At 32.5% G+C, this 14,887-nt stretch overlaps 1 protein-coding gene across 4 annotated transcripts in view; it reads left to right on the forward strand.

The window, feature by feature from the left end:
• LOC143079478 (CCR4-NOT transcription complex subunit 1-like) overlaps positions 1-14,597 on the forward strand; it is a 51,591-nt gene extending 36,994 nt beyond the window's left edge. For 2 of the 4 annotated variants that reach the window (XM_076254835.1, XM_076254837.1), the window contains exons 36-49: positions 269-457; positions 1,628-1,782; positions 2,399-2,600; positions 2,886-2,953; positions 3,999-4,230; positions 4,632-4,868; positions 5,544-5,707; positions 6,610-6,727; positions 7,068-7,169; positions 7,793-8,050; positions 10,274-10,351; positions 11,536-11,713; positions 12,158-12,425; positions 14,190-14,597. In XM_076254835.1, coding sequence (XP_076110950.1) covers positions 269-457; positions 1,628-1,782; positions 2,399-2,600; positions 2,886-2,953; positions 3,999-4,230; positions 4,632-4,868; positions 5,544-5,707; positions 6,610-6,727; positions 7,068-7,169; positions 7,793-8,050; positions 10,274-10,351; positions 11,536-11,713; positions 12,158-12,425; positions 14,190-14,289 — 2,349 coding nt within the window. In that variant the 3' untranslated portion in view covers positions 14,290-14,597. The remainder of the gene's footprint in view (positions 1-268; positions 458-1,627; positions 1,783-2,398; positions 2,601-2,885; positions 2,954-3,998; positions 4,231-4,631; positions 4,869-5,543; positions 5,708-6,609; positions 6,728-7,067; positions 7,170-7,792; positions 8,051-10,273; positions 10,352-11,535; positions 11,714-12,157; positions 12,426-14,189) is intronic. The other 2 variants (XM_076254836.1, XM_076254838.1) reach the window with 1 other exon arrangement.
• The last annotated feature ends 290 nt before the right edge of the window (positions 14,598-14,887 follow it).

Consider the following 14,887-nt stretch of genomic DNA (forward strand, 5'->3'; position numbering starts at 1 on the left):
TTAGAAAAAAATCAAGACACTCTCTCATCTTTTTTGACAGAAGGAGTCTAGGAATTAATTTGGTTTGGCCATACCATGATCGATTTGGTGCACACTTTATGTATGGAAATAATTTACAGGAAGCCTGCAGTGTTCGCTATATATTCAACTGTATTTTGAGCTTTTATTTTGATGAAATTAACTTTCAATGCAAAATACGTTGTAAACTGACATTTATTGACAAGATAAGATCTAACAAAAAGACTGTATATTATTGTTTGTTTTCTAGACATACAGTGATGAATCCTTCCAATTGTTTGAGAGAATAATTCGTGAGATAGAGCAGCACGTACAACAGTTACAGATCATGTTCCCTGCCAGTAACCCACAGATCAATCAGCTCCACAGTCTTCTGGAAGCCTTGACCATGCTCAGGAATTCCAGGGAACAAGTCACAGTAGTTAATCTGATACAGAAAGTATGTTATCAGGTCAAATTATCTAATAACTGTGGTCAATCTGATACAGAAAGTATGTTATCAGGTCAAATTATCTAATTACTACGTTCAATCTGATACAGAAAGTATGTTATCAGGTCAAATTATCTAATTACTACGTTCAATCTGATACAGAAAGTATGTTATCAGGTCAAATTATCTAATTACTGTTAGTCAATCTGATACATTAAGTATGTTATCAGGTCAAATTATCTAATTACTGTTAGTCAATCTGATACATTAAGTATGTTATCAGGTCAAATTATCTAATTACTGTTAGTCAATCTGATACAGAGAGTATGTTATCAGGTCAAATTATCTAATTACTGTGGTCAATCTGATACAGAAAGTATGTTATCAGGTCAAATTATCGTATAACTGTGGATTCATTTGTTTTTCGATGGTGCTACTTATCCTGGATTAAGGAAAATTACATGTTCATGGATATTTAATTTCATGATTTTGCCAAAGTCTACATACAAGCCTATAGGACATTTGTCATTCCTTGAAAATTTAATTTTGTGGCTAACCTATATCCACTTAATCCATGAAAATTGGTATCTGAGGAATAATAATGAATCCACTGTAGTTACTCTTTGGTTAGAATATCACCGGTTCCCTTAAGAAACTACTTATACACTAGAACCACTCTACCTGTGGGTTTATACTTAAGATTCTCATACAGCCCAAAGTATTTTTAAAAATAGTTGATTTCAAATTGAAACCACATCATCTTGCATTGTTCTCTGGTTAATTCTTGCAGCTTCTTGAACAGTCTGAACTTGTAATAGTACGTCATGTGACATCAAACAAATGAAACGTTACATTCATAAAATATAACTAGAAAAAATATTTAATGCTTACAAGTGTCGAAAATCTAAAATCGAATAAAACAGGATGATTAAGTTACCTTCAATTCAATCAGGTCTGGTAATAATTACATCAGCTAATGAAATTTCAAACTTCTAATATTTGAAGGTGTGTTTTAATCCGACCAAACGAAAGGACCCCGGCAATAGGTCTTAAACAGAAACTAGAATGTAGTGTTTTTCGGTTGCCAGTAAGCAAAGCATTTGACACACAAGATCTGTATTTTTATTTATCAAATAGCTTTCAATCTTTTGAGTAATTTATTTTTGTTTACGTTTGTAGGCTGTTGAAGGTTTATTAGAACATCTGCAAGGATTGTCAGCTGACCAGGAACTGACGCTGAGGTTCAAAGAATGTAACTTGACAGTTCTGAGAGCATTACAAGAAATGAGAGCATTTGGATTTGGTGGATCTTGGACAAATAAACAAGTCACTAGGTCAGTTGCATATTAAACTTGTTTGTCATGTTACTTGAGATTAAACAAGGTTTTATAGATATACCAAAATAAAGGTTTTTCTAGTGGCGGAAACCAAAACTTTTCATAAAGAGGGGTGGGAAGGGGCTGCTCCTGTCATGCTTCAGTGATTCCCTATATAATCACCCAAATTTTCCCAACCAAAGATAGGGGGCAGGCCCCAGCCCTAGATCCACCTATGTTTTGCTTTATCCAGGTCTGAGATTTGATATAAAGCTCTTTGTCCTCAAAATAAAGTAAAAGTTTGAATTGAGGTGATGTTTTGATATTAAATATGTTTGTGGTACCTGAAAAGCTCAGAAAAATATGTCATAATTAATAAAAAAAAAAAAAGTATAGCATATTTTGTAAATATGTGATAAATAAATATCTAAATATCTATAAAAATGTTATTAAGACAAACAAGCAACAGAGGAAAATGTTGATCTATGAACATCAATTGTTGACTCCACTGCATCGCTTTATTCTAGTCATAATTTTTGTGATAAGTTGTGCAAAAGCATTATAAATTTTTCATAGTACAACTTTTCAAGAAGTATTTTGTTTAAATTGTAGATTATATTTTAATATGTTACAGGTGTATGATAGAAGCTAATGAACAACACAAATATACCATAGAAGCTGTAGATTGTCTGATAAGAAGTCAGCTAGTAAATATGCCCCAGTACGACATGTATCTAGCCCAGCTGATGGAGAATGGTATGAATTATATGGCTGTTACTCTGGCCATGCAAGTAGTCCAAAGATTCTGTGTAGATGATAAGGCTTCAGCTACTGAGGTAAACATTTATCTAACATGTTGCAGAAACCCTATATTATAGAAATGTTAGAAATATGTATATTAATTGGCTTAAAAAGCTTTATTTTATTTAGTTATTATATATAAAGCAGTAATTGTGAGGGGGAAATGTGCTGATCATTAAAAATGTAAATCTTAATGGAATTACAAAAGTTTTTAAATGACCTTATATTGAAAACTTTAAAAGGGTATACACTAAAAGGATTAAAATGAAAATTAGAAAAAGAAAGAGGAGTGTAAATTGTGTATGTCCTTCTTTTTACAGAGTGACTTTACTAACACTATAGAAGCATTGACAACAATTTCTACTCGAACTAGACAATCCCCAGAAGGGTGAGTACTATGGTATTTAGCATGCAATGTCATAAATGTACATGCTAAGTGTGAAAAGGATACAAAATTATTATAAGATTTCCTTGACAAGTAATTAGCTCTATACCTACCACTGACGGAGATATACATGTTTTATTATTATGCCCCATTTATGGGATTTGTGTTTTCTGGTCTCTCCGTCTGTCCCCCTTCAGGTTAAAGTTTTTGATCGAGGTAGTTTTTGATGAAGTTGAAGTCCAATCAACTTGGCACTTAGTACACATGTTTCCTTTGATATAATCTTTCTGATTTTAATGCCAAATTAGAGATTTTACCCCATTTTCACGGTCCATTGAACATAGAAAATGATAGTGTGGATGGGGCATCCGTGTACTGGGGACACATTCTTGTTATCATTCTGTTCGCAATGACTGATAAATCTGCTTGCATAATCCAATGTGTATTGGGATAGAGTGCTGTTAACAAACATATGCACAATTTTGGTGACAGATATTTTCATAAAATTCACCACTGTTGAACATTTAAGATTGAACAAAACTGTTGGGGAATCCCAAACGAAAAAATGTAATTGTTTACTACATTAAATGGTGTTCAAAATGCCTTTTGACACCTATATCTTTATGATATGGAATACCAAGGGAAACGTTTCTCTTAAAGTTAATGTTCATCTCGTTCAATTCAAAGGTATTTTGAAAGAGTGAACCGCACAAAGTATACATGCCTAACTTTAAAAAATTAAGCACATCATACTTTAACAGTACAGTGAAAAGAATTTTAGGTACCAAATTTTGACTTGACATAACATTTTTAGAATGGATTATTTAAATAATATGGACTAGCATAATGTCAGATATTTACAATGGTATAGACCACCATGATACCATTCAAACATTTGGAAACTATATTGTGTGATGAAATATGTCTCTAGTTTGATACTGTTTCATTACATACTGCAGTTTCTTTAGTCAGCCTCAAGATGTATATGGATAACATAATTTCGTTTATATCTTCTCAAAAATGAAGTTTTTTTATATGTATAATGTAGCTTGAGTAATTTACTGGAGAACTTAAGACCAAACACTGACTTTGGTTTAGAGAGAGCATTGGGAGGTCCTACAACTATGATGCAGACTGGTATACTACAAGCCAGAGAGATAGATGATCCTCCTGGACTCCATGACAAAGCAGAACTGTTGTTGAGAGATTGGGTCAACATGTACCACTCACCCCAGGCAGGACGGGATAGCACAAAGGCATTTACAGCGTTTGTTCAATCGGTCAGTGTTATTACAAATAATTCTTTGATATTTTGCTTAAGATGGAAATGATAATAATTATTCCAGGATTTCATCTGTTTGTTTTTTGTTGAGCATTTAGCAAAGATAGAAAAGTAAAATGAGTTTAACAAAGAAAAAAATATTTTTGAAATAGTCACCAAGTATAATGATTTTATTATTTTCAAACATATGTCACATTGCTTAAATTGTTTCTTAAGCCGACTTTAGAGAAAATCATATTTCTGCTTCGACTTCTTCTCAATTGAAAGATTAAGTGCACAATTAGAGAAACATTTATCCTATTTTGATGTTTCAGCAGTAAAGTACAGGCACAATGTTAAATTATCCTATATAAAGATATATCATATGTCAAATTGAGAAATATGTTTTTCTTATTTTAGATGCACCAACAAGGAATACTGAAAACAGATGATCTGATTACACGCTTCTTTCGTCTTTGTACTGAGATGTGTGTAGATTTGTGTTACAGAGCCTTGATAGATCAGACCCAGAACCCTGCTATTGTTAGGACCAAATGTTTCTATACACTTGACGCCTTCGTAAGGCTGATTGCACTGCTGATCAAACATTCTGGTGACACAACAAACACAATCACAAAGATCAATTTATTAAATAAGGTAATTATATTGCAGTATTGCAGGTTCATTTTTATGGTATAACAAAAATGAGTAAAATTTGTTTATTTGTTTAAAATGAGTAATTATTCTGGTCTGGTTACTTTTACATGTTGTAAGATGAAATTAAAAACATAATTGATTAGTATGTACTCAATGGGGAAAAAAAATCTTATTTTGGATTGTATACAGTTGACCAACTAATTTTATTTCGCGAGTAGAAAAATAACTTGAATATAAATTGTCACAAAAACTAAAATCTTTTACTTATCTTATTACATCGAGTGAATTTGAAAATCGCAAAATTAAATTGGCGCGAATTGGGATAAATACACCTGAAATGAAGTATAAGAAAATAAGTTGGTTTACAGTATAGCATTGCATAGAAATCTTCAGATTTAGTCTCATCAAACATGGATTAGAATTTGAACATTTACAGCACTACTTAATTGTACCTCATAAAACTTATAAGACAAACATATACATGTATGTTTATAAGTCAAACCTATATATTATAGCATTTATTCTTGGAAATTTATGATATGAAACAGCAATAACAATATTCAATTCCTTAATAATTTTTACATGACGTAGCTTACATACATGAAATGAATCATGACAACCAACAATCAATCTGACCTATATTCCATGGTTGAATGCTTTTGTTCTATGTGATAGGTACTTGGTATAGTAGCAGGTGTATTACTACAAGATCATGCAGTAAGAAACACAGAATTCCAACAACTACCATATCATCGTATATTTATCATGCTATTTATTGAACTCAATGCACCAGATCATGTACTGGAAAATATCAACTATCAAGTCCTTACAGCTTTCTGGTAAGAATTTATTAGTATTGTTGCATACAGGGTAGTTTCATATCCATTGCCCATTGTTGATTCATTTATTTTCGTATTAAACTACCAAAGGAGTAGGTTCAGTAAGACCCCTTTTTGGCCCCAAAATATAGCAGTTTTAGAAAATTGTGAAAATGTAATCGTTAAGATATTTATTTAAAAGTAGAATGCTTCTGCTACATAAATATGGGCTGTTTTTGACAATACGATGCACATATATCGGGTACTAGCATCCTTAAGTCATGCTAAATTACTGAAATCTTCACAATTTTAGCATTTTAGTTAAATTTTAGACGGTTTCCGTCTTAAATGAAAGTGGCCGCATTCGTGTTCATTCATAATATTGAAATGTAAGTTGTATTTGATGATAATACATAATATATATAAAGGTTGGGGATGAACACGGATGCAGCCACTTAGGTTTTTGACAAAAACCTATGAAAAGTGACGATTTTTGGCATATTTGATAGATTTTTCATACATTGTATTTAAGCTTGAATAGGAGCGTTTTTAATGACTTAATCAGTTAAAATCTTTCACATAAACTAATTGAATCAATTGAAATAGACACTTAAGTGTTTAAAAAGTGTATGAAATCTTTCGTTAGATGAACTTGAAAATTGAGGCCGAAATCGGCCCTTACCGGACATACTCCTTTCATTGATTGAGAAAAACTTTTATTTTCATAGATATTTAATTTCATAGATTTGCAAAGGTCTATATGTAATCCTTTATAAAATGTGTTTTTCGTGGAATGTTTGAATATAATATCCCTGAAAATTAGTAAACCACACATAATAACGAGTCCACAGTAAATTGTTTCAACTGTATCTTAATTGCCTTTAAAAAATAGATTCAATAAAAATTAATGGATTTCATTTCAGCAATACCTTCCATGTGTTGAGGCCTGCCAAAGCTCCAGGATTTGCCTATGCTTGGTTAGAGTTGATATCACACAGGGTATTTATTGGAAGGATGTTAGCACTGACCCCTCAACAGAAGGTATGTTATACTGAAAAAAATTATATATATATTACATTTTTGACAATGTATACAATAGATTTTTTTCAGTTGTGATGAAAAGTACAAAATAGTATAACAAAAATAACAACTTCCAAGGTAAATTAAAGAAGAGGAAGTCCATAAAAAATGACAAAATTAAACATTATTATTTAAACCATTAGAAGAGTGTCATGTTCATTGTCTTGTGGATAATTCATAGAATCAATTGGAGATTTAGTAAACTGTTTGTCGTAAATACAAATAGCAAATACTCCATTCTTATTTTGATTGTACTTCTTGTCATTTTAGTTAATTATGATGTAATTATCTATTTTTTCAGGGTTGGGGAATGTATGCTCAGCTTCTGATAGATTTATTTAAATTTCTGTCTCCATTCTTGAGGAATGCTGAACTTACCAAACCTACACAAATGTTGTATAAAGTAAGTAATACAAATATAATTCATATTGGATGTTAGATAACTTGTGTTAACTTTTCATGCATAATGGTTTACTTTTTTTAAATTGTTATTTGGATGGAGAGTTGTCTCATTGGCACTCACACCACATCTTCCTATATCTATGTATAATTTCTTACGGCAGATTTTAGTATTGATCATGTAACAGAAAAACATTAAATACTGTGAAGTCATTTATTTTCATGGGTACCAATTTTCGTGGATTAAGGAAAACTTGCATGTTCCTGGTTATTTAGCCAAAGTCTGCACACAAGTCTATTGAAAAGTAGACATTTTTTTTAACATTTAATTTCATGGTTTACATGTACCCACGTAGTCCGCTAAAATTGGTATCAAACGAATAATAATGAATCCACAGTACTCCTTTAGAACAGTTTTTTCAACTATTCATAGATTTCTAACAAAATTTGATCTTTGTTCGTAATCATCACAAGGTAATGTGATTGTGTGAAATGTAAATTCTTTATGAGTATAAGCAAACAAACCAGAATAATCTTGTTGTTAAATAAATTTCAATTTGCAATATACTTCTTAATATGGAACATGTGTGAAACTGGTACCTTTCATATTCTTTTATTGTTTTGCAGGGAACTTTACGTGTATTATTGGTGCTACTTCATGATTTCCCAGAATTCCTTTGTGATTACCATTATGCTTTCTGTGATGTGATACCACCAAACTGTATTCAGATGAGAAATCTAATCTTAAGTGCTTTCCCTCGTAATATGAGGTTACCAGATCCATTTACACCTAATCTCAAGGTGGATATGTTGGCTGACATTGCTCATGCCCCAAGAATACTTACAAACTTTGCCAATATGATTCAGCCACCACAGTTTAAAAAGGTATGACACTTATCTGAACCGCTTTGATGGTTTGTAGTAATGTGGGAGGTTTTGAGTTGATCTACTGCTTGGTCATATCAAAGGTATGACACTTATCTGAACCACTTTGATGGTCTTGTACTAATGTGGGAGGTTTTGAGTTGATCTACTGCTTGGTCATATCAAAGGTATGACACTTATCTGAACCACTTTGATGGTCTTGTACTAATGTGGGAGGTTTTGAGTTGATCTACTGCTTGGTCATATCAAAGGTATGACACTTATCTGAACCACTTTGATGGTCTTTTACTAATGTGGGAGGTTTTGAGTTGATCTACTGCTTGGTCATATCAAAGGTATGACACTTATCTGAACCACTTTGATGGTCTTGTACTAATGTGGGAGGTTTTGAGTTGATCTACTGCTTGGTCATATCAAAGGTATGACACTTATCTGAACCACTTTGATGGTCTTGTACTAATGTGGGAGGTTTTGAGTTGATCTACTGCTTGGTCATATCAAAGGTATGACACTTATCTGAACCACTTTGATGGTCTTGTAGTAATGTGGGAGGTTTTGAGTTGATCTACTGCTGGGTCATATCAAAGGTATGACACTTATCTGAACCACTTTGATGGTCTTGTAGTAATGTGGGAGGTTTTGAGTTGATCTACTGCTGGGTCATATCAAAGGTATGACACTTATCTGAACCACTTTGATGGTCTTGTAGTAATGTGGGAGGTTTTGAGTTGATCTACTGCTTGGTCATATCAAAGGTATGACACTTATCTGAACCACTTTGATGGTCTTGTAGTAATGTGGGAGGTTTTGAGTTGATCTACTGCTGGGTCAAAGGTATGACACTTATCTGAACCACTTTCATGGTCTTGTAGTAATGTGGGAGGTTTTGAGTTGATCTACTGCTGGGTCAAAGGTATGACACTTATCTGAACCACTTTGATGGTCTTGTACTAATGTGGGAGGTTTTGAGTTGATCTACTGCTTGGTCATATCAAAGGTATGACACTTATCTGAACCACTTTGATGGTCTTGTAGTAATGTGGGAGGTTTTGAGTTGATCTACTGCTGGGTCAAAGGTATGACACTTATCTGAACCACTTTCATGGTCTTGTAGTAATGTGGGAGGTTTTGAGTTGATCTACTGCTGGGTCAAAGGTATGACACTTATCTGAACCACTTTGATGGTCTTGTACTAATGTGGGAGGTTTTGAGTTGATCTACTGCTTGGTCATATCAAAGGTATGACACTTATCTGAACCACTTTGATGGTCTTGTAGTAATGTGGGAGGTTTTGAGTTGATCTACTGCTTGGTCATATCAAAGGTATGACACTTATCTGAACCACTTTGATGGTCTTGCAGTAATGTGGGAGGTTTTGAGTTGATCTACTGCTGGGTCATATCAAAGACTTTATTTTTATTTGCCTCTTTACTGCTAAGTATTAAGGAATATGTAGGGCAAAGATTGATAGACTCAGAGTTAGGGCTATTCCAGAAAAAAATGTATGAGGGGGTTGGAAGGCAGTTTTTGTCAGCACCCGCCACCCAGACAATTGTAATTGAGAATTATAGTGCATTATAGTGTGAAAAGTTGTCTGATACCCATCACCCATGTATTATTAATACAATGTGCCTTCCAACCCCCCATACATTTTTTTCTGGAATAGCCCTTAGAATAAAGTGTCTGGGTAGTGTAACTATAAAGATCTGACTCAAAGTGTCTGTCTAGTACAAAGCAGGATTCATATTCATTTCATATTTCTCAGTTCTTTTCTTGAATATGTATTTAAATAACCACTGAACATTAAATAGCTATCTGTTCTCATCTTCATCAGTTCTGAAATTGCAAATTGTTTTGCTGTTGTTTGATTGCACCTGACCTGTAAAGTTATTATACAGATTTCTGATTGGAGAGGGTAAATAATAAAACAGGGGTATTGGTAGAGTAAATACAAAATTAGAATTAGAAAAGGAATGAAACAAGGAATACAATAATTTCATCATTGATGATTAATAAAAGGATGATATCATTTAATGAATATTCTCAAAAAAATCTTTAGAAACAAAATAAATAGAAGAGCTGCAGCATTTTCACATCTTCAGATTAAAAACATTTAACGTGCAGAAGTATAATTTAGAATAGAAGGAATGCCTTTTGTTAAGGATATTATCAAGATATATTAATTTATTTGAATATATTTTTGAACTGTTTGTTTATTTGTAGGATTTGGATTCCTATTTAAAGACGAGATCACCAGTCACTTTCTTGTCTGATTTACGTTCATATCTACAGGTAAAAAATGTAAGAGCAATCGGGAGGACATTATACAATATGTACAACACACTTTTAATTCTTGTCTGATTTACGTTCATATCTACAGGTAAAAAATGTAAGAGCAATCGGGAGGACATTATACAATATGTACAACACACTTTTAAAGACTAGAAAAGTTCTGTAACAATTGTGAAAGTTACATTTTAATTCTAAAAAAAAAATTCAAAAGCATCAAAAGACATGTGATTTTAATATCAACATAATCAATGATTCAAAACATTCTACTTAATGCTTTAAAAATTGGTATAAACATTTATTTCCTAACTAAATAGACTGGAAATGTGCAAGAAGAGCCAACAATAATTTTTGACTGGTCCATTAATTTCTTTTTCTATTCGAAACACCCTTTACCATTTCAACACTATACACGGCATATGCCGCGATGACATACGCCTTCCAACACTGCTATTCGCGACATATATGCTGCGATGACAACAGATTTTTCATCAGGACTCTTAAACCATTCGGCTTTCATTTGGGTCCTCTCTTATTTTTCCTCTTATAAATCAAGGATATACAAGGTCTCATTTGCGCTTGAAATCCCGGCAATTTTTATTAAAAACAAATATTTTGACAAATGCAAATGGCGGAAATCGGAAACCAAAAACGAAGCTGTAAATATGAAAATATTTCAGCATTTCTATGGCGAAACTGACGACAAGGATTGGTTAAAAAGGTTTCTTGTTATCTCAATGTGTGTATTACATTTAATTCGTGTGGGAAATATGATTTGATCGATCTTTACGAGACGTAGAAAAAGAGGGGAAAACACAAAAAAGAAGCAGCAGCAGCAGCCATTTTTCTGTTTTTTTTGTGTAGCGTTGAAAGGGTTAAAAAAGATAGTTAGTGGTTGTGCTATTTTCATATGCTTTCTTTACTATACATGCTAAATGGGATACTGTTAATTCAGAAGTTATTGCAAAGTTTCTATTAATGGCAATAATGCGACTGGGTGGGTATCTCAATAAGAAGAACAAGCATTCTGATATCTTATACATATATCTGTTTTCCTGAAATTGGAATAATTAATCTCGCATTTTTGTCTTTTCTTCAAAAATGACAGTAATGAATGCTCACAATAATTTCTGAATTTACAGTATCCTTAAATTTTATGCTTGTTGGTTATATTTAAACTGAATTTTCTTTTTCAGTCGAATGAGCCAGGAATGAGATATAATATTCCTCTGATGAATGCCTTAGTATTATATGTAGGGACACAGGCAATAGCTTTCATCAATAGTAAAGGACAAACTCCTAGTATGAGTACCATAGCTCACTCAGCTCATATGGACATCTTCCAAAACCTTGGAGTTGATCTGGATACTGAGGGTAAATGTTTATATAGAAAAATTGTATTTTATACTAAGATGCTTTACTATGTACAGAGCTTTGCAACCCTACAATAGTACCTTATGGTCAATTGTCTCTCTTTGTTGACAAATTTTAAATATAGCTTTGGTGATGTACATTATGTGATATACCCAAATAATATTTTGAATTTCATATTTCATAAACCACTTTTTATTGCTATTGTTCCTTCTCTGCGGTAACTTGAACAGTGGAGTTAAAACATCTCTTCAATCCATAAGAACAAAAATTACCAGGTATGGAAATAGATGGTCTACAGAAATATTTGTTTAAAAGACAGTATACGATAACATTAAGAATAGGAGCGAAACAAATAAGTACATTTATCAACCCTTATTGACTAACATAATCAAAATTGTTGATGTATTCTGATTTTTTTTTTTATTATTGTTGTTTGTATTTCAGGTCGATATTTATTCCTGACAGCAATAGCCAACCAGCTGAGATACCCCAATAGTCACACTCACTATTTCAGTTGCACGCTCCTCTACCTGTTTGTAGAGGCTAATATTGAGGCTATTCAGGAACAAATTACCCGAGTTCTATTAGAGAGACTGATTGTTAACAGGCCACATCCATGGGGCTTGTTGATCACATTTATTGAACTTATTAAGAATCCTCAGTTTAAATTCTGGAACCATGAGTTTGTCCATTGTGCTCCAGAAATTGAGAAGTAAGTATTTGAAACATGTGATTACTTGTCTTAGATCATGATGTTTTAAAAGAACTAAACATTGATTTATTGTGGAGTGAAACAAATGCATTTCCAAAAATCATTTAGTTTTTTCATATATTGACAAATTCAGCACTCAAGCCAATTTAAAAAAATAATTGTTGAATTCTTAGTAACGTGGTCCTTCTATAGTCAAGAAATAGACAAACTATCACTCATAAGAATAATATTAAATCCATGGTTTTGAATATGTTCAACATGCAATGAATTAAAGTTTTATAGTTTTTGGTAGGATGACCTTGATTTCAGGGCTGTTCCATAAATAAATGTATGGGGGGAGGGGAGAGGCAATTTTTATACGCCCGTCAAAATTTTGACGGGACGTATTATGGTATACAAATGTCCGGTGTCCGTCCGTCTGTCCGTCTGTCTGTCCGTCCGTCTGTCCGTCCGTCTGTCCGTCTGTCTGTCCGGCGTAAACATGTCGCACCGTAACTTGAGAACGACTTATCCAAATTTCATGAAACTTAACATAGTTGTTTCTCATAATGGTCAAATGATCTGTATACTTTTTGGTGAAAATAGGATTAAAACTTTTTGAGTTACGGCACTTTGTAACTAAAACAGGGGTGTGTTTTTTTCACATGTCGCACCGTATCTCAAAAAAGATTCTTAATTATGGCTTAAAACTTTAAACACTTCTTAGTTATATTAATCTTAATATCTGTATACTTTTTGGTGATGATTCAAAATTTTATTTTTGAGTTATTGAGTATTTTGTAAAAAAAGGGGGAGGGGTTTTTTACATGTCGCACCATATCTCAAAAACGATTTATGATTATTGCTTAAAACTTTACACATGTCTTTGTTATATTAATCTGAAGATCTGTATACTTTTTGGTGATGATTAAAAATTTCATTTTTGAGTTATTGAGTATTTTGTAAAAAAAGGGGGAGGTTTTTTTTACATGTTGTGCCGTATCTCAAAAACCAATTATGATTATTGCTTAAAACTTTACACACTTCTTTGTTATATTAATCTAAAGATCTGTATACTTTTTGGTGATGATTCAAAACCTTGTTTTGGAGTTATTGAGTATTTTGTTAAACAGGGGAGGTTTTTTTTTACATGTCGCGCTGTATCTCAAAAATAATTTTTGATTATTTCTTAAAACTTTACACACTTCTTTGTTATATTAATCTAAAGATCTGTATACTTTTTGGTTTTGATTCAAAATTTTATTTTAGTGAAATTTACTTTTTTGTAAAAAAAAACAGGGTTGGGGATTTTACATGTCCCGCCGTGTCTCAAAAACAATATATGGTTATTGCTTAAAACTTTCTCAGAAACTATTTATGATTATTGCATGAAACTTCCACACAAGACGTCGGGCGTATCATGCGCTCATGGCGCAGCTGTTTATTATTTTACCCAAACATGTATGACTTTTAGAATTTTCACACATTGTTTGGTAAAATTTGTACTGAATTGTATTATGAAAATATCTGCATCAGATATGAGACAAATATAAAAAAATAAGTAGATAAGTAGATGTGTAATGATTGCCAATGAGACAATTACCCAACAGAGGACAAATGGCATGTATTTTAAAATTACAGGTCACTGTTTGGCCTTCATCAATGAGCGAATCATACTGTATAGTCCCCTATAATAGGCCTTGTCATAACAAAATAAAAGCAATGTCAGGTTTTACATATATTATTGAAATGGAATTGTCAGATTTATTTCTTTTTGTTTTCCAGATTATTTGAGTCTGTAGCCAGATCTTGTATGCAGCCAAAGTCCGGTGGAACAGGCAATACACAAAACCTTAGAGAGACTGACACCACAGAACTTCACTGATTTACAAAATCATGGCGTCACACAAGACAATAAATCCGTCAAAATTTCGTTGTTGTTAATTGTTGTGAACATTTTTAAGGAACTTTTTTGAAGGATTATGAAGACTTTTGTATTTATTTTTGTGAAATGACATCAAGAGAAGATATATTTTGTTGAGAGTACATCAAATTGGGCCACTAAGTAACTCGTTTCATTTGTAAATATGGTGTCAGATCATGACTCTGACTACAATGAGTATTGTTGACAAAGATGTGTTGAGTGTCAATACTTCCCCAAATTTGTTTGAATAAATTATAACATATTTGAAATCTTTGTTTTTTTATGTGATTTAAATTAGACTTGGTATACTGTGGATTCATTTATTTTTGTGGGTACCAATTTTTGTGGATTTTTTATGTCGATGTTTTAGAAAAGTTCGCATACATTCTTTTAGAAAATATGTATTTTGTTGAACATTTAAATTCATGGTTACACTGTTCCCACGAAATTCACAAAATTGGTATCCAACGAATATTAATGAATCCACAGTAAACTTCATTAAACTTAAATCTGTCACATATACATTTTATATCAAGACATATTAGAGGTCTGGTGGAAG

The sequence above is a fragment of the Mytilus galloprovincialis genome, chromosome 6, assembly GCF_965363235.1.
Source record: "Mytilus galloprovincialis chromosome 6, xbMytGall1.hap1.1, whole genome shotgun sequence".
NCBI classification, from domain to species: Eukaryota; Metazoa; Mollusca; class Bivalvia; order Mytilida; family Mytilidae; genus Mytilus; species Mytilus galloprovincialis.